Source organism: Falco rusticolus, chromosome 9, assembly GCF_015220075.1.
Source record: "Falco rusticolus isolate bFalRus1 chromosome 9, bFalRus1.pri, whole genome shotgun sequence".
Classification (NCBI taxonomy): domain Eukaryota; kingdom Metazoa; phylum Chordata; class Aves; order Falconiformes; family Falconidae; genus Falco; species Falco rusticolus.
This window is the reverse complement of record NC_051195.1, coordinates 50,522,274-50,547,575: the sequence shown is the minus strand read 5'-3', so window position 1 is coordinate 50,547,575 and position 25,302 is coordinate 50,522,274. Positions and strand designations below refer to the sequence as shown.

The 25,302-nt window shown below is 53.1% G+C and overlaps 2 protein-coding genes across 4 annotated transcripts; one reads left to right on the top strand and one right to left on the bottom strand.

The window, feature by feature from the left end:
- The first annotated feature begins 21 nt into the window (after window positions 1-21).
- PDCL (phosducin like) lies at window positions 22-7,788 on the top strand. Its single transcript, XM_037401004.1, has 5 exons — window positions 22-113; window positions 1,530-1,573; window positions 2,015-2,189; window positions 3,274-3,455; window positions 4,549-7,788. Exons 3-5 carry the CDS (start codon window positions 2,021-2,023, stop codon window positions 5,098-5,100), a joined length of 903 nt encoding a protein of 300 aa, XP_037256901.1. The 5' UTR covers window positions 22-113; window positions 1,530-1,573; window positions 2,015-2,020; the 3' UTR covers window positions 5,101-7,788.
- PTGS1 (prostaglandin-endoperoxide synthase 1) lies at window positions 7,731-25,302 on the bottom strand. 3 transcript variants are annotated; one of them, XM_037401002.1, is made up of 11 exons: window positions 25,145-25,302; window positions 19,186-19,302; window positions 18,893-19,033; window positions 17,999-18,142; window positions 17,411-17,592; window positions 17,221-17,304; window positions 16,640-16,886; window positions 15,768-16,054; window positions 14,838-14,985; window positions 14,088-14,463; window positions 13,903-14,010 (listed from the first exon to the last, which is right to left on the bottom strand). In XM_037401002.1, exons 1-10 carry the CDS (start codon window positions 25,266-25,268, stop codon window positions 14,108-14,110), a joined length of 1,830 nt encoding a protein of 609 aa, XP_037256899.1. In that variant the 5' UTR covers window positions 25,269-25,302; the 3' UTR covers window positions 13,903-14,010; window positions 14,088-14,107. The 3 variants fall into 3 exon arrangements, with proteins under 3 accessions (XP_037256898.1, XP_037256900.1, XP_037256899.1); XM_037401001.1 differs by lacking the exon at window positions 14,088-14,463 and having other exon boundaries at window positions 7,731-14,010; XM_037401003.1 differs by lacking the exons at window positions 14,088-14,463; window positions 25,145-25,302 and having other exon boundaries at window positions 7,731-14,010; window positions 18,893-19,047; window positions 19,186-19,275.

The following is a 25,302-nucleotide window of genomic DNA, read 5'->3' as shown; positions in this document are numbered from 1 at the left end:
GGGGGGGTGGGCAGGCGGCCGGCTCCTCCCGGGGCGGGGCCCGCCTCCTTCCCGGCATGCTCCGCGCGGCCGCGCCCCGCAGGTGGCGGCTGAGGCGGCGGGGAGAGGGAGCGGTGAGTGAGGAGGCTGCGGCGGCGGGGCGGGGGCCGCCGGGGCCCGCGCTCGGGGCTCCACCGGGGCTCCGCTCGGGCCGGCTGCCCCCGGTCTCGTCCCGGGGCCGAGCGCGTCGTGCCCTGGGTGGGCCCGAAGGGTGGCGGGCGCGGCCTGAGGCGGCGGCCCCGGGCCTGGCAGCGCGCCCACGGGGAGGGGGCAGCGCCTTGAGGGGGTGGGGCGGGCGGTCCCGGGGGGTGCTCGGCCGAGGTGGCGGGCTGGGAACGGACCTGCGGGGAAGTTGGTGCTGTTCTGCTGAAACTCGGCCGCTTTTACCTGCTGCCCGCGCTGGCGCTGTGGAGGCCCGTGCGGCGGCCCGGCGCGGCTGCGGCGGTGCCGGTGGCCCTCTGCCCCGCGGGGCTCCGGGGAGGCACCTTTAATCCTGGGCCCTCTGCCCGCGCCTCGGACATGTGCTTAATCCGGCCTTGACTCTGCAGAACCTGCTCGCGGTTGGCAGAAACGCTGAAAGCCCTGCTCTGTCCCCTAGTGCATTGCTCGGGGTGGCTCTGTCAAATAGGCATTAATAGTGTTGACTGATCTGATTAGAATTGTGCGGTTTTTTTAAATGAGATTCTGTGGACGTTTAAACGTAGTTCGTGCATCCACAGGCACATATCTGACCGTAGTGGTGCTCTTTTCTACGCCCTTTGCCCCTCACCTAAGAGAAGAATATTCTCAGGCATTTTACACCTCTCTCCGGCTGAGATCCAGTCAGCAGCTCTTTTAGAAGATGGTGGTGGAAGGAGTCAGTGGCAAGAGAGCCACAGACTCTTGAGCTGCTCCGTGGCTCTTCAGCTTTCCATCGCTTAGAAGCATTTGATCTTTCTGTTCTGATGCAAGAGGCTTACCAAGTCTCTAAATGCTGATGCTGTCAGTAGCTTTAGCAGGTCGATTCTGCTGCTGTTCCATTTAGTAAAAGATGTTTTGGATAAATAAAATGTTTAATTCAATAGAAGTAAGAATTTTGAGCATAGCTGCAATCACTTTATCGGTATGTCAGCATCTAACTTTCAATGTTGTCTGTACAAACAAGATGCTATTGACTTCTGTGATGGCCGATGTAGTCAGTGGGCAGGTGAAAAGATGACAGACGTGAAGGTCTGTCTTTCAGTGTATTATTTCTTAGCCTGGAGGTGATGTTCATGAAATTGTAGCACTAACTGCATTATGGACTTGTATGTTCTCAGTGCTTAGAAAGTATGTTTTCTGTGCTTGAGAGTGACCTTTCTTATTAAACAGCAAACATGGTCACATTTGCTTTAAACTTTTTCCTTGCATGTGTGACATTATTTAAATGTGCCAGATTTCTGCAAAAGTTTTTTTGAGATTGTCTTTCATTGGCAATTTGAATTAATATAATCTGAAATTTCTTCTTCCAGGTTTTGATAGAAGCTTGTCTTTGAAAGACTGGAAAGGAATAAAGGTCAGAACATTTTAATTTGATTATTTACATTGATCATTTTTCAGCTCAAATAAATCATTCTTAAAATAATTTAAATTTCAGTAACTGGGGAATCAGTCTCATGGAGCTGTCTGAATGAGGCTGGTTGGAGTCCCAGGTCATGGTTAGCAAATTCTGTCTCCATGAATGAGAACACATAAAGTTTCTGCACTAGTGACCCTCAAAGCAGTTCTGTTTGTAAAGGTTTAGGTTTTTAACTGAAGTGAGTTTGAAATTGTGAGTAAGAATTAATTCACATGACTGACTGCTCTGTGGTCTGTTTGGTAGTGGGCTGTAAACGGTTCTTACGTGGCTAAAAAACTGCTCTGAGCAGCTAAAGGACTATCATGCATTTAAAATTGTTTCCTACACTGCATATTTGAATAAGAGATACATTCTCTGTTTTCTGAATTTATTCTTTAGAACATAATGACTACTTTGGATGATAAACTGCTTGGTGAGAAACTCCAGTATTATTACAGCAGTAGTGAGGGTGAGGATGAAGACAGTGATAAAGAAGATAAAGAAGGGGAGAGCACCATTCCTGAGAGCGTTGGGGAGGTAGAGCTTACCAGCGACAGCAGTGCAGTCAACACAGGTATTCTCTTACCAAACTAATTGTTTTGTAAATACTTTGTTTATTGGAAGATTCATGTGGTTTTTCTAAAATGAATTTTTCAAAATAGAAGTCCTGTTTCTGTGCATACTTGGGTCAGAGATTGATCATTTCCTGGCTATAGTCTAACCTTATTTTTAATACCTGGTTCTTTATATTAATGTTTGACTTCTCTGAGACACTTCAGCATTATATGTAAAGCAGTTAGGCTTTGCATGCAAAGCTGATTTGTACAATTGCTTAATAATGCATACGTTTCTTGCCTGTAAGCTGCCCTGTTGTTAACCACTAATAGGTAGGTGCTGAGCAAGTACATGAGGAATAGACAGAATGTGGCCAGGCTTTCTGAAAATACGGTTCTCTACTGCCACTGTCAGAGATACAGTATGACTCTGCATGGATCATTGGTGTGATCCAGAGAGTATTTCTTATGAAAGACTAGTTGTCTGCATTTTACAGTTTCTCTTTAAGAATGATGAAAAATCTTCCTCTGTGTGTTCACATCTTTCATCTGTAGCAAGAATGGAAGAATTCTAGTACTAAACTGGCATACTTAGAGAGGACCTGAAAAAGTAACTCCTCTGGGCCCCAGCAGCCAGGTGAAGCAAGGTGAAGTCTGTAAGAATTAACATTATTATACATCACAGAATTTACTTCTGTACAAGAGCACTGGCAAACTTAGTTATACCTTCCCATCATTATTTTTGTTCTTATGAAAAGCTGTGCTAACAGTAGGGGAATTCTTGAGGGCTGGTGGTTCTATTTCAAGCGCACAGATATTAATCTTTGGAATAAACTTTGGGACCATTATGAGAGTAGCCTAGTTAGATAACCTTTAGTCATCTTAGAAAAAAAAAAAAGAAGCTCAAGGACATGTAAATGGAAAATTCCCATGTCCTTGAAAGCTAAATTCTTTTGTTTCATTTCAACATTTTGCACAGTAAACAAAAAGTTTATGACAGGGCCACTATTTTACTGCTGACTTATAAATTATTACTTGAATTTTAAATGATAGGTGTAATTTTATTACCCTTTTATAGGAAATGCCTATGTATTTAATTTCTAGGTCCCAAAGGAGTTATTAATGACTGGCGAAGATTTAAACAACTGGAAACTGAACAGCGACAGGAGCAGCGCAGAGAAATGGAACGACTCATTAAAAAGTTATCTATGACATGTAGATCTCACTTAGATGAAGAGACTGACAAGCAGAAGCAGAAAGAGCTTCAGGAAAAGATCAATGGAAAGGTAGCATGGCACAAAGGAATTTAAATGTTTAACATTTTCAGTTTCACTATTTGTGTATGCGAAGCAGATAGGAATCCTTGTTCTGTCAGTAGATAGGTATCGTTTCTCCCTAGTAAACAGGAACACATCAGCATTATAAGAGGTGTGTTATAACTGTATTTGCCAGGTGTTGTCAAGTTTGATTATCGTGCATTTTAGTGGTATTCCAGAAGCATTGTGTTTGCCTGTGTTAAGAGATAAGCAGTTTAGCTGCTGTACTGAAGAAGTCCAAATCCTTTTCCCAGACTTCCCTTATCTGTTTATTAAATAAGTCAGCTTCAGGGGATTAGTACGAAGAGTTGTACAGCAAACCTGTGAATACTGCGTCTCAAGCCTAAAACATGAGTTTGGGAGGGAGTCCTTACTGATTTTGTATTAGTAAGTGGATGTTGAGAATTTAGCTTTGACTTTGAGTTCCAGAGACAGAAGGCGTTGGATGTGATGAATGGTTTTAATCAACTGGGCTGTATAACTGGCTCTTACAGTTATAGTCAGAGAAGTTGCTAACTAGCAGACAGGCTTTCTTGCGTTCAGATGATGAAAGTTGGCCACACTGTCCTATACCTCGAGTATGGCAAATACGTTTAATAAAGCAAGTGAACAAGTAGCAGGATATATAAAATTTGTTAATTTTAATTGTACAGACAAGATAGCGCATTTGTTTAACTGAAAAACTAAATGAAAAAGCCAATGAAAAAGAAGCTAGACTTAGGACAAGCACGTTATCCAAATCAGTGCTCATAGCTTAGTGAAAGCGCATAGCCACCATTAACCTGAATTAAAGTGGGAGCATGGAGCATCCACTTGTGTTATTAGTGCAGCTCGTGGAAACTAGAATACCCAGGGCTGAAATGCTGTTCCCACTGGACATGGTTTCTAATTAGATCAAAATGGAGTGTAATACAGAGGGTGCTTGAGCCTGCATTGGTTGCACTTTGCTGTTATTAAAGATGAGCAACCCACATTAATCCTCTTAATTTAAATTCTCATTATATGAGTGACCCATATAGTGATGCAGATCCTTTTTTCATGTATCTTTGTATGTGTTTTTTAGATGACGTTACAAGAATATAACATGATTCACAATGATGAAGACGATGAGGAATTTCTACAGCGATACAGGAAGCAGCGAATGGAGGAGATGAGGCAGCAGTTGTACAGTGGGCAACAGTTTAAACAGGTTTTTGAGATTACCAGTGGAGAAGCATTTTTGGACACAGTTGATAAAGAGCATAAGAGCACACTGATCGTGATCCATATTTATGAAGATGATATCCCAGGCACCGAATCCCTGAACGGGTGTATGATCTGTCTGGCTGCTGAGTATCCAACAGTTAAATTTTGCAGAGTGAAGAGTTCGCTCATTGGTGCTAGCACTCGCTTTACTAATAATGCGCTGCCAGCTTTGCTGATCTATAAGGCAGGCGAGCTCATTGGCAATTTTGTGCGAATCACTGACCAGCTTGGAGAAGATTTTTTTGCTGTAGACCTGGAGGCTTTTCTGCAGGAATGTGGTTTGCTCCCAGAAAAAGACCTAGTGCTCCTGACTTCCATACATAATCCATCTGCATGTTACAGTGAGGACAGTGATCTGGAAATAGACTGAACCACTTATGCCAAGGGCCAGTAGGTGTAGTTGTACTGTGGGATGTTCTTGTGCTAGGGACTGCTCTCTTCCGTAGTGTGGGTATGTATGCTTCCCCTTCATGTACTTTGAATTTTGCTTGTTAGAGAGTTGTTAAAAATAGCATAAGGAATTCCTAACATTTTCTTAAATTAATTCAGTAAAGTGCACACTAAAACAATCTTGCTTTATGCAATTCCGATGTATTTTACTGAACATGAAGTTGTAACACAACTCAGTAGGTTTAGGAAATTGTGTATTGTCATCTCTGTTCTCTAAAGCACGTAGTTGCTTTTTTTAAAATGTTTTTGTTCTATCAGCTGTCTATGGTCAGCCTTGTTACAGGTTTCCTGGAACATTGTAATGTAAATACTAGTTGGATTGAGATGTGGCCACCTACTCGCTAGGACAAGAATCGAGACTGCAAATGAAGAAGTTTTTAAGCATTCAAGACTTAGTAGCCTGCAGCTGAACTGCTGCCAATTAACAGTGCAAGGTCCCACCTTCCATTCCCTAATTTGCAGTCCCCTTCTTGGAAGCACCTTCTTGTTCTGACACCTGGCATCAAATTTTTGTCCCTTTGTCACTTACAAATAACAACAGCCTCTGACTTCACCCGGAAAATTACTTCTCAGCTGGAGAGAAGAGTTCTTCCTTTAATCTTGCCTGAGACTTAAAGGAGAAAATACTTTTTCAGTTGCAAATTTTAATACATTCTTGTGTTTTAAAATACCCACCCTTAGAGTTCATAGTAGTCACTTCATCAGAAAATGTTCTCAGCTTCTTAAGAGAGAGACTGTCTTATCATAAAAAGAACGGCAACATGTGTGCTGAACAGCCTCAGGAGAATTTTGCTGGCAAAATGCAGAATCAAGAATTGAGTAACGTCAGAATTTCATTTCTAAAATTACTAAATCAGTGCAAAAATTCTTTTCCGTCTGCCTTCATATGATCTGCCTCAGCTGGGTCATCAGATGTATTCTGAATATTAATAACCCCTGGACCTGAGAGATGACTGGATGGCTTTGAGGGAAAGCAGCCTTGAGCTAAGAGACTGGGTTACCAATCCAGGTATTCGGAGGCCGGCCCATTTTTTCACTGCTGATTCCCTTCTCTGAAGCTCAGTATTCTGCAGTGTTCAGCAGGATCAAAAACATTGCCGCTGTCCTCTGATGGCAGCTCTGTCAGAGCACCCTTTTTGTACCATGCATCAGTGGAGTTCACTCAGAAAAAAATCTTGTGGGGTGGGGCTGAAACCTGTGTGGAGATCACAGTTTTTCCCTCTGTCCTTCATAAGAAATAACAAAGGCTTCCTCAGAAGCATCGCCACAGCTGTTCCAGTTGCCCAGTGACACTGATCTTAAAGTTCTCATCTTCTGCAAAAACACAGGGTGACTGCCACTTCGGGCACAGAATGAAAGCCTGTGCTGGCTGAGCCCATTTGTGTCTAGGAACATTATTGCTACCAAATGCAGCAGCTGCATATTAATCTTCCCTCCTAGAGCACCTTTGTCATTACCATTTGTCATGATTACATTTTCATTAAGGTGTGTTTATTTTGTTTGGGCTCTACTTCCTTCATAAATCAGATCATAATATGGGGAAGTAATTTTCAGGGTTTCTATTACATTGAAGTTCACCCTGCCTCCAGCAAGGCTGGTGCTACGTAGCTGCAAGATAACCTAATGCAAGATGGCATTAGACGCCAGTAGCAGTTTATAGCAAATGCAGGCGTGAGAACCTCCGAGGATGCAGAGCGAGGTAAAGGCATTACCGGCCAGATTATGGTGTGGCTGAATTGCTCAAACAACGTACCCAGCACAAACAAGCACACTGAAATATGTGCGCTCTGTCCTTCATTGTTATTGAATAATTGTCTGTGTACTTAATTTGGTATTACGTTTGCTTTCTCATGCTTTACTTATTTTGCTTGTTATTTTTTAATTTTGGGGAAAGTAGACTGTCATTACCTAAATGTGTGACCCAATGTAATGCCTTGTTTAATGATTAAATTTAATTGCAAGTTTTATGTAAGGCACTTTGGAACACCAGGAAGAAATGCAAATGTCTCTGTGTAAATACTAGGTTCTTAATAAGAATGGATCTTGGGCTAGAAAAAGAAGAATTTGTAATTGTATCTGTTTGAACTGTGTTTTAACAAGTAGTATAAGCAGAAAAATAATTTGTAATTAAAAATCACTGAATTGGCAGTAATTGTAGCTGTTTTAAGGAAACTGGCAGGAATCCAGATTTTAAAATGTGGTAAGAGATTATTTCTCTTCATCTCAGAATTGCAGAAAAAACCCACGAAAGTTATAATGAAATTAAATCGTTGAGCATGGATATCAGCACATTTAAGAAAAAAAAAAGTAGCTTTTAATCTATATTCAGGATGAGATTCAGTGAAATCTGTCGTGAGGACAGGGTACATTATTAGCATCATAATAAAACCGGGCTTGGAGAGGGTGTCAGGGGAGAGCTGACTGCTTGAGTTGCTTTGAAGTTTTTTCATGAAGTGCTTTTTTTTCCCCCCTATGGCAGCAAAACTGTAATAGGATCAAAACCTCTCCTGCTGCTCTGTGTTGGATGGCCTGCAGCAAGGTGACTCCTGGCTATTAATCTCCAGTGCTCAGGTATATGATAGATGGTTTACAGTGCCAGTAGCAAAAAGGAAAAGAAAAAAGGTCTGAATCCAATTAAATATTTATCTGGAAGAATATAATAAGCACAAAGGAGAGAGGGGTAGGGAGAGGATGCGCTATAATGCTTCTTCTCGTTCTCAGCACAGGCAGCACAAATGTGAGAAGTAAGGGGAGGCTGACAGTGGCTGCTGAGAATTGTTGCTGGCAGCACTGGGCGCTGCTGCTTTTATCCATTCTTGAAGCTAAATCCTTCCAAATTGACCAACGGGTGATAGCCCTCAAAAAACCCCAGCATTCTTAATGTGCATTAAGCAATAAAACTAATGTATAACAGGTTAGTTACTAATTTGTAAGTGCGTGCCCCCTATCTGTTCAATACCAATAAAACCCACAACTCACACCAACACTGTTATCTGTAAATGTTCTGGTGGAAGTGTTAGTCTGCTTTACTTCTCTAATTTTAGATGTCATAACGACCTGCAGGTTAAGAATTAGGGTGTATTTATATACATGTACAGGGGATCAAAGTGAAAATGAAATTGTATGAACAGCTACATAAAATAAAACTGTTTTGAAACATTCAACTTGGCCTTGAGAGTGTCAGGTTTGCAGCTTGATGCCGGTGCCTCTCCTTCCCCCAAAGCCATCGTACTCTGTCGCTGTCTGAACTTCATTTAAATTGATGCATTCCTACTAAATGGTTTGGACTTGAATAAAGGATGCTTTTTAATTTTGTCAAAGATGTTTTGTCTGTCTTTTCTGGCAGCTTCCCTAGCACGTAACATGGTTGTTGGTAGAAAGCTGGTAGGTTGTGATAGTGTGCATGCTGACAGTTCCGTACTGTGCTGGGCTCTGGTGTGGCACGTGGTAGAAATTACTCAGCCCTGATGGCTGAGGAGACTACGCTTGAGTATTTTGTCGCTAGACCTTCTCTTGCCTTGGCCAAGCATTCTGCGTGTGGCTAGACACCAGCTGAAGTTAGGAAAGATTTGCCCACCTGTTCTCCCTGGCTGCTGGGCCACCTGTGCACCTCCTGACATTTGCTGGACGGGCGGCGCAGGCAGCAAACTGCAGGGAGGAGCATTCCGAGGCAGCACAGGGCTGAGAACCTGGGCAGGTACCAGCCTCTGAGTTTGTCCCTTGACATCTCCCAGTTGTTTCTTCCCACACGTCGCCTCACCAACAATTCTGTTGCTTTTTTTAGTGCACCTGATGAAATTGGTCTGAGATGCAAACGTTGCTTGGGAAAGGCCAAGGGAGCCTGGAGTCCTGGTGCAAAGCAACCGGAGTCACCTTGTCTCATACTGGCAGAGCTGTGCAGGTATTGTTCATGCTTTAACGTTTTTCGGATGCAATTCTGCCAGCACCGAAAAGCCACACATCAAAGCAAACTTTTCAAAATCTGTTAGTTTCAACAGGACAAGAGAGCTCAGAAAGAAAGCAGCTGGTCCTGGAAAATAAGGTTGGTATTTATCACCTTCAAATGTTCTGAGACACTGACACTAGTTCTATGTTTAAACCACGACTGGAAGTTAACACGTGGTTAAGACTGAACAAACAAGACCTTCCTACCGAGATGTTATGTGCTCTGTCTTTGCCGCCTGCCCTATTTCCATTCCATTTTCTACCTGCTCCTTCTCAAGCGCAGGACAGAGGTGCAGGCTGGCCCCAGGGGATTTGGCTCTTCCTGCAGGTAGCGGCTCTCTGCTTGGTTTTGTGCGTCACCTCGGCTGCAGCCTGGTCTGCTTTACGTGATACACTCTTCAAATCAAGAAGGTACATGTACTAAGTCCAAGTCATCTCTGTGTCTGATTTTAATCTTCAAGAAGTGCTATAAATAGGAGTTGAAAAAACACTTGTCAGGTAGGTTGTGTTGCCCCTGGGAAATGTTCTGTTTTGGAAAAAGCAGCCTGCTGCAGAGAGGGCAGCCAGAAACAATGGTGTTTACAGGAGGGTGTAATTCTGCACTGGGAGAGAGGAGTGTAAAATCACCTGGGTTTGTTCACATTTAATGATGTTCCAAGACAAACAGCAGAATTTGGCCACAGAATGCGAATGCTCAAGGAAACGAAGACGGCTGCTTGGTGAGGGCAGGAATGAAATCACAGTTGATGAGCTTAACACGGGCATTTAATCATGGTGCTGACCCGGTTGCCAGGCAGTAAGGAACAAGAATTTAGAACAGTTAAGTTTATACTGATATTTTTTTGGCCTCCAATCTACCTCTTCTTTCTAAAGTGTTCAAAATAGGCCTTTGTTGAAAATCCAGACAAGTGTTCCTGTGCCATGGCTGGCATGACTCACTGCCGAGGGGCCTGCTGGGCTCGGACGGGGGATTGCTTTTCCATTCAGCCTTGGTGCCCTGCTGATTTTTGCCACCACGGGGTTTAGATAACTTTCCATGGTGAATCTTGATCAGGCATGGGGCCAGAGGGGTGCAGGGTGCCCAGGGAGGGAAACGCCAAAGCAGCTGCAACCCAGCTGCAACTTCTGCCCTTCCCTCCAGCCACAGGGACTGCTTTGCGTGAAGCAGCAGTGCAGGGAATTGGTCTTTCTTGTGCTGTCTGCTCTGGTCGGCAGTAACCTCCTGCTCAGTGAATCATTGTGCTTAAGAGGTCGCACAACCACAGCCAGATGTTTTCATTACTGCTGCTCGCACTGCACGAATGCAGGCAGTGCTGTCCTCCTGTCCATGTCTGTCCCCACACAGGCGAGCTGCGGCTGAGCTCCTCAGAGGCACTTGTTTAAAAAATCAGAGGACATCCTCTGAGTTGTGTTTACCAAGAGCTCAAACAGAGGGTACGTCTGGCAGCGCTGGCCTCTGTGCTGTCACCAGAGCTTGCAGTGGCAGGGGGCACTTGGAGCACTTGCCTTGGCTGGGTGATGCTGGTGGATGCACCAGACTAAACACCGCTTTTAGATAACGCAAACTACCTCCTTCTACCTTGGATTTGGCTGTGCATGGTGATGGACAAGCTGGTGAGGTTGTGAGCAATTTCTACAAACTGCCGTGGCTGAAAGACTAGCAAAGAAAACACAAGGGCTTGGTGGCGCTGGGTGGGGGGAAGCTCCATGTGCAGGGCTGCGCATCCCCAGGCGTGTGGAGGAGGAGGCTTCAATGGCATGTTGGATGCTGCACCTGGGGTTGGTACCTGTTGGTCCTACAAAGAAATAACCTCATAGCTTTTCCCGCTGGCAGAAGGGTGAGATGCAGGAGGGAGTTGCTTTGCTGTCCCAAACTGCTGTGCAGGAGCTGGTGGCATGGCTGGAAGAGGTGTCGGGTTTGCCAATGTTGGCTCCGCTGAGCTAGTTCCTGGTGAAACATTCCTTCTTGGTGGCAAAGAGCATCCAGGCAGCTCTCTGTGCGCCTGATGGGCTCTCCTAAGCATATCAGTTGCTACCAACACAGCGCTGGCAGCCTTCGATAGCTATAAACAAAAGCAGGATGTTTGTGGTCTAACTGAAACAAGCTGAGCTTGTGCCTCTAGCCAGACGGGGAAGGGCGCTGGGGGCTGGAGCAGCTCCGCGCGGGGTGAGGGCAGTCACACGCACACTCTGGCAGTGTGCTCCAGCTGGCTGGAGACACGGGGTGCAGGGATCCTGGAGTGTGTGTGACATGTTGACAGTCTTTGGATGATCTATCACTCACCGTTTGCTGCCGTTTGCCTTTCTCTTGAGTGTTGCGTTGCTAGCTGAGCGAGGGAAGCGCAGCGAGGGTCACGGTCCTCGAGGAGGGTCACAGCACAGGGTACAGCCAGTGATGGGGCAGACCCTGGGGGAGAGACCCCCACCACTGCCATGTAACAAGCTGTCGGCAGGTGTTGGACATTTTGGTACCTGGGCACAGCATCACCTCCGTGTGATGCGGAAGGGGAAGGGAAGGGGAGAGGGAACTGTAGGGTGGGAAAGGACTGTGTCCTCCTCTTGGCTTGCTGCTCAGCACTTCTGCACTACATGGTGCTGCGAGCTGCGTGGGCACAGCGGGACTAGCGTCACCACATGCCAGGACAGCTGGAAAAGGCAGGCAGGGCAGGGCCAACACAGGTGAACAGGCAACAGGTAAACCTGCCTACTGTGCCTTCCTGGGCTGGGCCTGCCTCTGCCTCTCTGTGTGCCACTAGGACACTAAAATCCAGATGATATCCAGGTAAAACCATCTCATTTCTGAAGGGTTAAAGAGAGCGAATGAGAAGGCTTTTGCCTTGGGCGTCTCTGCTTGCAGATGTTCCCATGCTATGACGTCCTCCTAACATGTCCTTGCCAAGCCACCAGCTCTTTGTATCTCCCTGGTTTAAAATTCCTGTAACACCACCCTGTAAATGCTTTTATTATTGACTGAAAGTGCCTCACAACCCTCTCGTGAGGCATTTGGATCATGACATACTTGGCTGATCAGGGATACAAAAATCAGCTGGTGTGACAAGAAATGACTGAAACTTCCAGGGCAGAAGGTGGGACATCACAGAATTGTCACTCCCTCCCCAAATGCCCAACACCCCCACCCGTCCTCACCCCCCTAGGGAATGGCAGCAGAGAGCATGGCGGGGGCTGTGGATGTATCTACCTGGAGATACCGTCTCTGTTGTCCTCCTTGCCCCTGCCTGCTCCATCCCTCACACGCTGCCTGGCCCCAGGTTTCAGGGCAGTGCTCTGGACCAGGACTCCCTGCCCAGCTTCTCATCTCCCGTGGCTCTGTGTGATGGGCAGAGGAGCAGCTGGCACTGCCCAGGGGAGCACGATGGAGAACTCAGCAAGGCGGGTCTGTCCAGGGGCAACGCAGCCCCCACAGCCTCATGGCATGAAGTCACCATGCCAGGTGGAAGTCCTGCTGGGATGGAGCAGGAGCCCAGGAGCTCAGCACAGGACGAAACTTCAGCCCTCTGCTCTCTTACAGACTGTGGCTGTCTCATGCCTACAAAATACCTGGCCAGCAAGACTTACGTGTGGATAGATTTTATGTGAGATAGAAATACATAATGTTGGATGTAAGCGCTGATACCGGCATCGGAGCAGCACAGCACAGGCTGTGGGGTGGTGGCTGGAGGGCTCAAACCTTCATGGGAGACTCAGGCTCAGAGACCCCCACCGAAGGATCTCCAAGGAGAAGGGTTGCTCCATTTATTTCTTCTGATGCAGTTGGCAATGACACAGCACAGCGCCAGTGAGCACATCCCGCTCCGGCTGCATGGCCCAGCCATGTCCCAGCAGGACACCAGCCTTCCAGCAACACTCCAGGACTTCTTGTCTGTCCCAGCTCCTGCTGCCTCCCGAGTGTCCTCTTGCACGGCCTGGCATTAGTGAGACAGAGCTTGGAAACTGGCTGGAGGAAATGAGAAGAGTTTTTAAAAATCATTTATTATTTTGAATGTCCATTTTCCTGGAGGTCAACCAGGAACTGATGAGGGTCAAGGCCAGCGACAGTGGCTGCCAGCTACTACTTGGTTATGCCAGTGAGGGCTGACATCTGTGTGCGTTTCTGCAGCAGGATGGAGGCAGGCTCCATGTGCATTGTGGACACCGTTTGCTGAGCTATTACTGCAGGGGAGTGTAACGATCATAGAACGGAGGAGCCTTCATCACTGTGTTTGCGCAGAGGTAGCATCTTGCTCCAAGCAGGCCATCGTGGGCAGCTGGTGGTGCGTGCCGGGGCCCTAGCCAGCAGGTGGAAGACACAGCAGGTCTGAGAGGTGTGATCTGATACTTCCCTGGTCTCCTGCCGCAGAGACGTTGCTTTGGCTCCTTCTTGGCTGTGTCTCAGCTGTGCCCGTGTGCTGGGCAGGCTGGGGTGGACAGCAGAGCAGCCGCAGGAGAAGCAGATCAGGGCAGGTTCCTACTGCAAGCGCAGCCTTACCAGGTGCAGCAGAGGAGGAAGGATGGTGAGGGCTCCCCGGGCTCTCTGCTCCTCTGTTCTGAGGGGGGAAGCCCCGCAGAGGGGCTGCTGGTGGCCTGGTGCTGGAAGGCAGTGGAGGGCAGAAGGTGACAAAGCACAGGGAAATCCAGAGCATCCTGGGGAGGTGGACATTCCCTAGGGAACCCCAAAGCTGGCTTGTTGCGATGTATTCGCTAGCAAGAGAATTGGGTCTGCTGAGGACAGCAGCGGCAGCCACGCTCCTGAGGCACTTGAGCTTTTCACAGAGCTGGTACCAGCCTCTCCTGGAGGGCTGCTGGGGAGGATGCCCAGGATGGGACCATCTTCTGTCCTGCTTCTGCTGGGCACAGGGTGGGCAGGTCCCCGTGTCCCCACCACCCCCTGTGGGAAGGAACGGGATATTCAGTGCCAGGCCAGCAGCTCAGCTCAACTGGTGCCTGGGCAAGGATGGTCTCTACCTGGGCAGGCTGTCCTGGTGCTAGAGCTCAGTATATGATCCACCAGCCCGAGGGCTGTCATGTTCCGCAGCATCCGGCACATGAAACGCAACGTACGGGCACTTCTTCACATTGAGGCACACAAGCTTCTTGAGTGATGCTGTCTTAACTATCTCAAAGCCAGTTGCTCCGCCAAATGTACTGGGTTTCCAGTACTCTGGGGAGCAGATGGGGTTTCCAAGAAGCCCCTTCAGGGAAAACGGAGCTCCAATCTCCACCATGCTTTCCCCAAAAATACCATTGGGTTGGGGTTTCTCAAGCAGTAAGCCTGGATAGAACTCCAGAGCATCAATGTCTCCGTACAGCTCTTCCAGCTCTGCTGCATTCTCTTCCTCTCCTGTGTCAAGTGAACATCAGAGTGCTTTAGCAAGGGAATCACCTCTGGCAAGGACTGGCCTTGCTGTGGGGAACGGGAACATGGCAGCTCCCACAGCCCAGGCAGCAGCGAGCCTGGCTCCCAGGCCAGCACTGCCCTCTGGACCACTCATCCAGCCCCCCAGGAGGAAGTACACCTGTAGCCAAGGCATCAGCCCTCTACCCAGTGCGAGGGTCACGACCAGGCAAGGCTTGGATGGGCTGGAGTGGCTTCTCCTCTGGGCAAGCCTAGCGGCAGGGGTACAGCTCGTGGTCTCGTACCCCACCTGCGGGCACAGACAACTGCAATGCCCCAGTGCAGCCCCCCGAGTGCCTGCGGCAGCGCTGCAGCCCTACCTGTCAGCTCCTGAAAGGACCTGTAGGGCTTCATGCCAAATCTCTTCCGATACTCGTTGAACGGCCGTAGCCTCAGCTGCCGGGATTCCTTGATGACCCCAATGGCCACTTTCAAGACATTGGCATTGATGGTTTGTCCCCCACCGATCTGGAGGGCGGGAACACAAGGAGGAACACACATAAGGCACAAGGCGGCACCAGCATCTCCTCCAGGGGAGCCACCATACTGAACCATCCATGTCCTGGGCACAGCGTCACAGAGACCAGCACATCATCACAGCAGCAAGAAGAGGGGGAATCACTGGACAGTGCCAAAAAAGAGCTGTAGAGCAGCCTGGGCTAGCCACTCCCGTTCCCAGGGCAAGTCCGGGAATGGTGCAGGAGAAGCCCTGGATGGATGGTGACCTCCTGGCCTGGGGGGAGGGGAGAGATTACAGGGGTTTGGGGTCACAGGGAGAACCCAAACACCTGAAGAGCAGCGGGTCTGCATCTCCGCCTTGCTGCTTTGCACAAGCAAAGGGGGTCAGAAACGTAGATGTAATTGCTTGGAAGAAAACATCCATGTGATGGCAGCAAAGAACAGTGCCAGGCAAGCTGCTCCTGCGCCCAGGCTGCTCCACCGCCCTCTGGGCTAGGAGACCCCAGCCTGCGGCAGCAGGATGCCAGGCTGACCCCATCCACCAGCAGCAGAGCACCTGCCGAGGCCCAGCCTTGCTACGCTGCTCACGGGGACCACTCGTGATGTGCCCGTCAGGTGCTGCTCTGGGTAGAAGATGCTGTGTGTGACATGTGACCCACTGCCAAATGGGGATGTTCATTAACAGGGATGTTCGTTACTGCTGTAACGGCACTGCCTCCACGATACCACCACCATCCCTCCCAGGGTCCCACCGCCCAGGCTCTGACAGGGAGGGGAGAGCAGGACCTTACCCTTCCTGCAGCCTGCTTGGAAAAGGACTCCACCAGCGCCTCCACGCCATAGTCCATGAGCATGGAGGTGTTGTACAGGAACTGGTCGTAGCTGTACTCTTCCCCCTGGATGATGAAGGAGTCGGGCATCAACCCGTGCCAGTGATAGAGCTGGTTGAACTCCACTGCGATGCGATTCCGGTACTGGAACTGTGTCCCAAACAGCAGCTCAGGGTCAAACTTGAGGCTCAGGTAGTACCCGCTGAGGTGCTGGACATAGTCTTCAATGACGATCTTAATGGTCTCCCCTGGGCAGGAGGCAAGAGGAACAGCCATCACCTGGCAGCAGCAGGAGCTACCAGCTCGGTACCCCAAGATGTAACCCACACGCTGCAGCAGCGCATCCCAGCACCCACCCACCACCACCTGGGCTCCTTCTGACTATGGCCTTTTTTAATTCGTTGGGAATTTTTCAGTAAATTATTTTTTCACCAGCAAAGGTCAGTCTGCCAAAACTACGCTGGTTCCTGAGGAAGCTGACCTCGATACTCTTCTTAGAGGTAATGTAGTGACAAGGCTTTTTTCTGAATTTTGGTCAAAAATTGCTTTTCATGAATTATAGTAAATGTATAATGACCATTAAAACAAAATAATTCAAAATTATGACAAAATTATTCAAAAGTAATTTCTTTGATGGACCAAAGCCAACTTTTGCTACACGGACCAAAGCCAACAATACACAGACGGCTGCCGGAGAAACTCCTCCAGCCTCTAAAGCCAGCCCGGCCACCACCCCCAGAGACCGACTAGCACCCAAGTCCTTGGGGCTTGCCCAGGGAGGTGCGACACGGGGGTCCACGATGCCTGTGCCCCACAGTGCCACTGGTCCTCACCGATGAGGATGAGGCGAGCTGTCTGGAAGAGCTGCTCATCGCTCCAGGTGGGATGCTCCTGCTTCAGTATGTCGCAGACACGGTTGTGCTCACGCAGCCAGAGCGTGGCATACATGCAGAGCCCTGGCAACAGCCCGAACACCTCCTGCCCCATCGCCAGCTGCTTCTCCTTGGGGATGGCAGACGGGTAGACCATGTGAACGGGAGCATCGGTGACCGTAGGGGGGTACACCTCTCCATCCACCACCTTGGGGAGACAAGAACGAGATGGCAGAAAGGGAGGAGGGGAGAAAACCACCTCAGTGAAAGCCTGCCCAGCTGGGACTTGCCTCCCTGCAGGCACCACGGCTGCTCTCCTACAAGCAGTGAGTGGGACAGAAACAGCTCCTGCATACAGCCCCAGCTGCGGCACGCCTGCTGCCATCAGAACAGTGACACTCCAAAGCTTGTCCCTCTGACACTGGCCAGCAGCTGCACAGGGCATCATGGCTGGGGTCTCCCGGGAGCTGCCAGAGGGACACGGGCTTCAAACAACCCTGGATCACAGGGCTGAGACATGTTTCATTCATGCTGGGTGATACCTGGAATTTCAGCTTCCCATCTCTGAAGAGTCGCAGCTGGTGCTGCCGCTGCAGGTTGTCCCCGTACAAGTGCCCCAGGTCCACCTGCCAAAAGAGCATGGCTTCAAGGCTGCTCCAAAAGGCCACACATCCCCTGGTTCCCATCCTCGCTCCCCACGTGCCCCCACACCCTGGCTCCGGTAGCCCTCACCCCATGCCCCAGCGCCTTGGTGAAGCCGCGTCCCATCTTCCCGGACGTCTTGAAGAACTGGTGGGTGAAATGCTGGGCGAAGAAAGCAAACATCAGGTTGGTGCCTCGGGGATCAGCTTCAAACTTCTGCCGCAGCAGGAACCTCTCCGCCAGGAGCTGGGGGTCGGGGAGCTGCTGCTTCCCTGCAAAGGATGGAGGTTGAGGGCAGATGCCCCGCGCTGACCCAGCCGGGTACCAGTGCTGGCCATGGGGCTGTTGAGGAGCACTGCGACGTCTGCTGCAGCACCAGACACTGGCTCGCCTGCACAGGCACCTTACAGCCGCCTTACACAGGCTACGACATGTCCCCGCTGTGTTCTGGGTGCTGTCAAGCTCCTCCTTGCCCGCAGGCCACCTTGGGCAGGACAGCAGTAGGACATGGCACTGCCAGCGGTGCCTTGCAGACGTGCCCATGGCAGCAAAAGCTTGGGCATGTGGGTGGGTGGCAAACCTCGATGCTGCACCAGGTATGGACCCAGGGTGCTGCTCCGGCAACTCAGCCTCAGGCCTGGGACTGTGCACTGCTGGTCCCCAGTGCCAGCCACATACCTTTGGTCCCCATGGGCGTCGGGCAGCTGTCCGGCACGGGCGGGAGGATGCGGGTGTAATAGCTGACGTTGGCATAGGCCTCCCAGCTGATGTAGCCGTAGTCAGAGTTGAACGTGGGGGGGCTGGGGATGAGATTGGCACGAACTGAAAGGAGAGGGTGGGTCACCACTGTGGGGCCTGAGACATGGGGCACCATCCCATGGGCTCTGCCCACCGCCTCAGCCCACCTGCTCGGTGCTGCTGGATGCCCTCCCCTGACACCCTGAAATCCAGAAAGGTGCCAGCAGCGGAGGCACATGGGTGTTTGGGGCTTTGCCCCCAGCCTTTTAAAGGCTGCAATTCCCTGCAGAAAAGGGGGGCTCGTACTAACGCACTAAGTGGATTTCTGGATGATGAATGAGATGACAACCCCATCAGAAAGGTAAATCCAACAGCCAGAGCATTCTGAGCATGTCGCTACAGCTCCAAGAGCTGGAACCTAAATATTTATGCAAAGTGATGAATGTGGGGACATATTTCCACATGCTGCTTTCCATGCAGCTGCTCAAGAGCCCTTTGGCCCGGAGAGCACAGCATGCCAAGAGCCTGCTCGTGTGTTCCAGCTGGCTGGCAGCCTGGCGCACGGCTGGGGACACAGGGACACCCCAGCCTGCGCACCCCTGCACCCCACTGCTGCTGGGCTGGGCAGCATCCCCCGGCAGGGTGACGGCACGGCAGAGTGCTGGAGTGACAGGGTGACAGCATCCCTGGGTCTCCCAGTGAGGGGACTCAAGCCTGGTGCCCATGGGAGCTGCTCAGCATCACTGCAGCCATCCTGTTCCCACCCACACCTCTGCTGATGCTCGGGGGGTCCCCGAGTCCTGCTGCACCCCAAGACCCACTCAAACCCCTCACCTGTAAGCACAAGCCTCATGAGCGTGTCCCTGATGAAGGTGCTGTTGATAATGTCCCAAACCCACCTGAAGTGGGTCAGGATGAAGTGGTAGAAGGCAGGACTGGGCTTCAGCACGTTGTAGAGGCGCGTCCAGAGCTCGGCTGGGGAAGACAGACTGGACAAATCACTCACCCCACTACGAAGCCCAGTAACAGCCCCAGCCCACCCGCGCTGCCACCAGTGAGGGGGGTGCTGCAGATGCAGCGTGCCAGCCCGGGGCCCACGGGTGCTGCTCTGGGCGAGAGGGACTTACGGGAGCTGCAGTTGATGCCGAAGTATCCCGTCCGCGTGCAGTCACACTCGTATCCTCCCAGGCCGACCCTCACGCACACCCCTTGGTGCTGGCAGGGGAAATAGCAACAGGGATTCACTGCGGGGAGAGAGAGGGGACATCACCATCCAGCCACAGTGTCACTGCGTCCCGTGGCTCCCTGCTCCTCACAGGGTAACGCTGCCCACGTACAGCCCAGCCGGGTCCAGCTCAGGGGGCTGCACCTGTGGGGGTCCCCCTTAGATGGGGCTCTTTGATGCCAGCTGCTTCTGTGAGCTCAGCCCCCCAGTCTGGTGAAAACACCGCGCTGCAGGCAGCTGGCAGGCAGGTGCTGCAGGTGCTGAGCACTGCCCTGGCCACTGCAGGATCAGGCCTGCGGTAATATTGCTACTCAGCTCCTCTATCATCCCCCTGGTGAGGCATTTTGGGCAGGAGCATCATGCTGACACTGCGCCTCCTTCCTTGTGGAAGCCTCATCTGAAACCCCCGGGCCTGCCAAAGGACCCACCTGCACCCCACAGCCGTGCCCTGATGGGTGCTGCGAGCTTGGGCTGCCGTGGCCGTGCCCTGCCCGGTGCCCCACGGCACAGTAGTGCCCTGCATGGCCGGGGCCATAGCCTCACGTATGGGGGACTGCTGAGCCCCTAGAGCCCTGGCACGGGACAATGCCATGCAAACACAGCGCCGGTGCCAACAATAGCAGCAACCGTCACGGCTGAAGTTTTCTTTGGCAAGTGGCTCCTCCGCCCTCACTGCCCCAACGGGATGAAAAGGGCCAACCGCTGGGCTCCCCCGGCTCCCACCCAGCCCCTTCCTCTGCCACCTTCGCACCCCAGCCTGCAGGCGGGAGATAAGGGCCCCTTCCCTCCCCTGGGACAGAGGGAGACCCCCCCGACATGGAGCAGCCCCTGGTGCTGGGCTGGCACTGGGCACCCATCTTCGCCAAGCCCCCCAGGTCCACCCTGAGGCAAGCAGCCCCCCCATACCGCCACTGCAGGCAGCCCCTGCCCCTCCACTGCAGGCAGCCCCTGTACCCCCACTTCTGGCAACCCCTCCAAGAGTAGCAGAACTCAGGGGAGAAAGAGAAGCTGGAGCTGGAGCAGCTGGAGCCGGAGCAGCTGGAGACCTCCCCTGCCTTTCCCCAGCCCAGGGAGTGGGCTGGAATTTTGGATGTCCTCTGCCACAGCTGCCTCCTGAAGCCCCACCAGTGGCAACCCCAGCGTCACCACGCTGGGCTGGTCCCCGCAGGAACCTTTGTGCCAGGAGAATAAAAGTGCGGAGAGACAAGCCCTCCCACAGCACGCCTGGCTGAGGGCTTTGAAGCTGTTGGCAGGACAGCGGTCACAGCCCCAGCAGGACACACAGCACTCGGGGACAGTGGTGCCACCGGCACACAATGCACAGCTCCAGTGCCACCAGCCATGGGGATGGGGATGGGCAGCATGCCCTGAGCACCAGAAGGGGCCGAGAGCTGTTCCCAGTGTGCCCAGTGCCATGGCTGGTGTAGGAAGATCTCCCAGATCCATCGGCTGCTCTGTGTGGTCCATGGGCTCACCAGGCCCCCGCCAGACCTGGTTCAGATTCTTCTGGAACTTGGGAACAGGTTCCAACGCTGAGGAGGAGGGATGGGCATGCAGAATAGAAACCACATTTTTTCCATAGGAAATTGCAGCTAAAAATTAACATCTTTGAGAAATAAAGCTAATTATGCAAAGTTGCTCAGCCTGCCAGCCAGCCACGTACTCAGGGCAGGGCAGGGGCTGCCCGGGAGCCTGGGACTTGGCCAGCAGCTCCGGCCTGGCCGCGCTCAGCCCCGTGACCCCAAATCCCTCACATCATGGGGGCTGGCTTGCAAAGACGTGTTCGGCTCCCAGCCCTTCCATCAGGCTGCCTTTCATCTCTGATCTTCTCATGTATCCAGATGGGAGACAGTAGGCAGGTTATTTATCTCAGACAAATTAAGGTCAGACCACCCGTTCGGTATTTTGCAAGACGGAAACTTTTGCAAAGGGGGCCACGTTGCAGTGCAGCTGGAGCATCCTCCGGGCTATTCCTGTGCCAGTAGCTCTGCACTCTATGCTGCTGCAAACTTTGCAAACACCTAAAAGAGCAGCCCTGTGCCGTGCCCCATGCAGCCCGGGGGGGATGTGGGGCAGCCGCAGGCGCCACAGCCACAGGGCTGGGAGGATGCTGCGTACTGCGAGCTCTGGCATGGCAGGTCGTGTCCTGCCCTGCCTCTCCAGCTGATGTGGGGTGTCAGGAGAAGTTCACTTTGCCGGGGCTCTCCCCGTTGCAGGGCTCGATGGCATGTTGTGGCGGAGCACTCCTCCAAGGCGGGTTTGGCAGCATGCTGGGTTGGCCACGCTGCCTGCTCCTGCGGTTCACAGCCGTGTCAGTGCCGTGCGGTCCCAGAGGTGGGGTGGGAGCAGCATGTTCTAGCTAAAAGGGCAGGAGGGGACGTAGCATGTCCTGGCCCATGACAGCAACCCCTTGCATCCTTTCGGAGCCTCCCTCCCACGGTGGCTTCATGCCTCTCCCCACCCCAGCCAGGAATCCTGCGCCAGCCCTGCCAGGATGGCTCCAGGTGTGGGAAAAGCTGCTGCCAGCCTCTGCACTGGAGCACAGCCCCCTCTGTGACAGCAGAGCTGGTGAACGTGCTCCATCACTGCTGAAAAATGCCAGATTTTGGGGACAACATCCGCTTTGTGAACCGCAGCCAAAGCAACCTGGGGTGAATCACGGCCCAGCTGGAGCCGGCCATGCTCAATGGGACATGGCTCCGTGGCTGCAGGCTTTGAAGATGATGAAAGACTCACGCATTTGTTTTTCTGATTCAGCGAGGTTTCCTCGGGCCCACGAGCTGTTCACAGTACATGCACTGCAGCCAGATTGTCATCTGCAACCACTTCTGGCGGCACCATGAGCAAGAGCAGTGTGCCAGGGCCGCAGCTGCGCACCACATGGGGCTCGGCAGCCCTCCTCTCTGCACCTGAGCCAGGCTGCTGGCCCGAGGGTGGGCTGTGGGCTGCGGGCAGAGCGGCTGGAGTCGGGGATGCAGCCCCAAGGCTCTCGGTGTGGCAGCAGGCTCCTCGTTGTAGCCCAGGTTGAAGCTCCATGAGCCCCGCTGCAGAGGGGCTGTGCTGGGGGGAGGTGGTTGACCATGAGCCACAGAAACAGGCATGAATCCGAAGTGGTTCTGCCAGAGGTCCCCTCCTGCCCTCGCTCAGCGGGGTCCGTGCCCAACCTGCCCCGTGGTTGGAGCTCAGGCAGACAGTGATGTCCAGATCCTGCCGCACCTCCCATTTGCCAGTGGGTGGAACGGAGTGAGCTATGGAATGGCTGTGGAGAGGATATTCAGGTTTATTTTGCAAGAACACTTGTACAAAACTACAGCCCTGAAGGCAAGCCAGCAGCCAAGGACAATATCTGCAGGGGAAAACAGAGGAGCACCATGGGACCAGCTTCGCTCTGCTCACAGCCAGAGGAAAATTCTACAGAGAGCAAACATCACAGCTCGGAGCCAAGCTGCAGCCAGCAAGGAGTCAAATAGAAGTGCTCTAAGCAGCAAACACCAAATTAGCAGGAGATCCCAGCCTCAGCCCAGCATCCTGTTATTTGGCCTTTGAGAGCAGATCCGAGGGCTAGATTAGGGCTGTGGTCCTCCTTGCGCAGCGCTGGGGAGGAACAGGAGCCTGGCTGCGCTGCAGCACCTTGGGGCACGGTGCAGTTCCCCTAATTCCTCAATCAGATATCTCCCTCCCTAATTAAGACTTGGAAGACAGACGTCCTTTCATGTATATCCTGGGTATCTTTTTTCCCCCTCCTCACGTAGTGAAACTTGCTTTGATCCTGGCATGCAGAAGTCAGCTCCAGGGTGGGTCACAGCTCTGCCATCCCAGTGTGCGTCTGTCCCAGCTGCTTGGAGCACGTGGGTCCCCAGGCCCTGTCCTGTACCCAGCAGGACAGACGGATGTTGCTCCCAGCTGTCCTCAGCTCCCAGGAGGAGCTTCTCAGGGAGACGAGACCATGCCGGGAGACAGCCAAGGTGGAGGAGGAACAGCACAGGGGCTGTCTCTTGTCTGTCCCCACCACCTGTGGTCCAGCCCAGTGGGTGACAGCCAGTTCCATCCCATGGGATCCCTACTTTTGTGCGGACATGGCTGATGACGTCCACAGCAGGGTGCCTGCCACTTCCCCAGCACCAGCCCTACTCCTCCAGCCTTGCCCCTGCTGCTCCTGCTCTCGCTCCTGTTGCTCCTGCTCTGACCCTGCAGCCTGAGGCCGAGGAGCCTAGAGGGCTGCAGGGTGGCTTGGCCACGCTGGCGCACCCAGCCCCACTGTCGCTGGTGGGTGGGCCTGCCACCCCCCACCAGGTCGGACCTCGACTCCCGGAGTCCCTCACATAGCAGGCGTGGCCACCCTCCGCACAGCCACCGCCATGGGGCCTTGAAGTGCTGCAACGCCAGGTCGTGTTCCCCTTCTGGACACACTCTGCTGAAACAGGGAAGCCCCCACCTCGGGATCACTGGTTTTGCACAGGACTGGCTGCTCTGGTGAAGAGAAGTCCCTCCTCTCCCAGCAGGATGGTGGCAGGGTTGGGGTGTGGGCAGTGGGAAGGGCAACATGCCCCACTCGTCTGTGCCTGCACACCCCAAACCTTCTTGGTTTGAGCCACTTCTCCCATGACCCCGCTTCCCCTCCAAGGTGCCTGCTCAGCTCTGCACACTCAGCCCATGCACATTTTGGGGGCTCTTGGGTTTCGGCACATCACTTCCACAGCGGCAGGTAAATCCAGGCAGGCTGTTGGAGGCAGGGGCACCATCGGCACCATTTGCAACGCAGGTGCCCAGAGCCCTGCTGAGGGGATACAGCCCACGTGCCTGGGCTGGTTTTGCTGAGACATCACTTTAGTGAGGAACTGTAAAACCTGGAAAGTGCCACGAGCTTCACGCTGAGATGGCGTTTTTCTGCAGGGAGGAAGGTCATTTCACGGAAGAGGGACTGGAGTCACCCCATTAAGGACACGGAGGAAACTGCATTGTAGGGGCTGGGGATGGAGCTGATGGGATTCAAGAAGCAGTTTTATTTTGCAACACGCTCCACGGATGGCTGCCACAAGCAGCATCACTCCTTGACACCCCTGGGCGCACGGGCACTGGGCCAGCACACATGGCACCGCTGTGGCATGTGGGCACGAGAACAAGACGATGGCTCAGGCCACCAGAGCCACCCCTGCTGCTCCCAGCCCTCCACCCTCCCCACACTGCAGATTCATCTGCTTTGTGTTTGGGGGGAGCATGGAAGGGCCCTGGCTGCCGGCATTCACAGGTATCGCCCCCCTTTCTCCTGAGGCGCCCCGTCCCCGCTGGGAGGCTGCAGGTGCTGCCCCTCAGCACGCTGAGGTGGCCACGGCCCCATCCTGCCCCAGGGGCTCACAGGACGCCGGTGGGCTTGGCGGGACCCCTGGCCCTGTCGTGTGGTCGTGCTGGGGCCACCGACGGCTCTGCCAGCGCTGCGTGCGGCCCCCCACACAGCGCAGCGGGAGGTGCAGGGGAAGTTTGGTTTTCAGGGGCGATTTTGCTCTCCAGTCCGGCATGACGGGCCAAAACCTGCAAGCTCGGGCGCTGCGGGGGCGGGCCGTGCGCTCGGGGGTCCCGGCCAGCGGCTGCCCGGCTGCCCTGCCCGCCCTGCCCGCCCTGCCCGCGCTGCCCGCCCTCCCCCCGGGGCTTCTACCGGCGGCCCCGCGGCCGGGTGTGGGCAGCGCCGGGGCAGGGGCGATGGGCGCGATCGCGGCGCCGGGGTCCCCGCAGCGCTGGGCTGGGGCATGAGGCAGCCCCCGGCCGCCCCCGGCCCCTGCGCCTCCGCGCCCCCCGCGCCTCCCGGTGCCGGCTCCCCCCTCGCCCCCCGGGTCCCCCCCGGTGCCGGCCCCCGCCCCGCGTACCGGAGCCGTCGGTGGCGGCGGTCCCGGCGGCGCAGAGCAGCACGGCGTGGGCGAGGAGCAGCCGCAGCCCGGCCTGGCACAGCCCGGCGGCCAGCGGGACCCCGGCCCCGCACCCACCGCCCATGGCGAGAGGCAGCTCCGCCGCGTCCCGCCGCCGC

Coding starts and splice junctions, on each gene's coding strand:
- PDCL (XM_037401004.1), top strand. CDS start 2,021: ATGACTACTTTGGATGATAAACTGCTTGGTGAGAAACTCCAGTATTAT. Junction 2,190..3,273: donor CAGCAGTGCAGTCAACACAG/GTATTCTCTTAC, acceptor TTTAATTTCTAG/GTCCCAAAGGAGTTATTAAT. Junction 3,456..4,548: donor AGGAAAAGATCAATGGAAAG/GTAGCATGGCAC, acceptor TGTGTTTTTTAG/ATGACGTTACAAGAATATAA.
- PTGS1 (XM_037401001.1), bottom strand. CDS start 25,268: ATGGGCGGTGGGTGCGGGGCCGGGGTCCCGCTGGCCGCCGGGCTGTGC. Junction 18,143..18,892: donor CATGAGGCTTGTGCTTACAG/GTGAGGGGTTTG, acceptor CTCTCCTTTCAG/TTCGTGCCAATCTCATCCCC. Junction 14,986..15,767: donor CCAAGCAGGCTGCAGGAAGG/GTAAGGTCCTGC, acceptor CCCGCCCTCCAG/ATCGGTGGGGGACAAACCAT.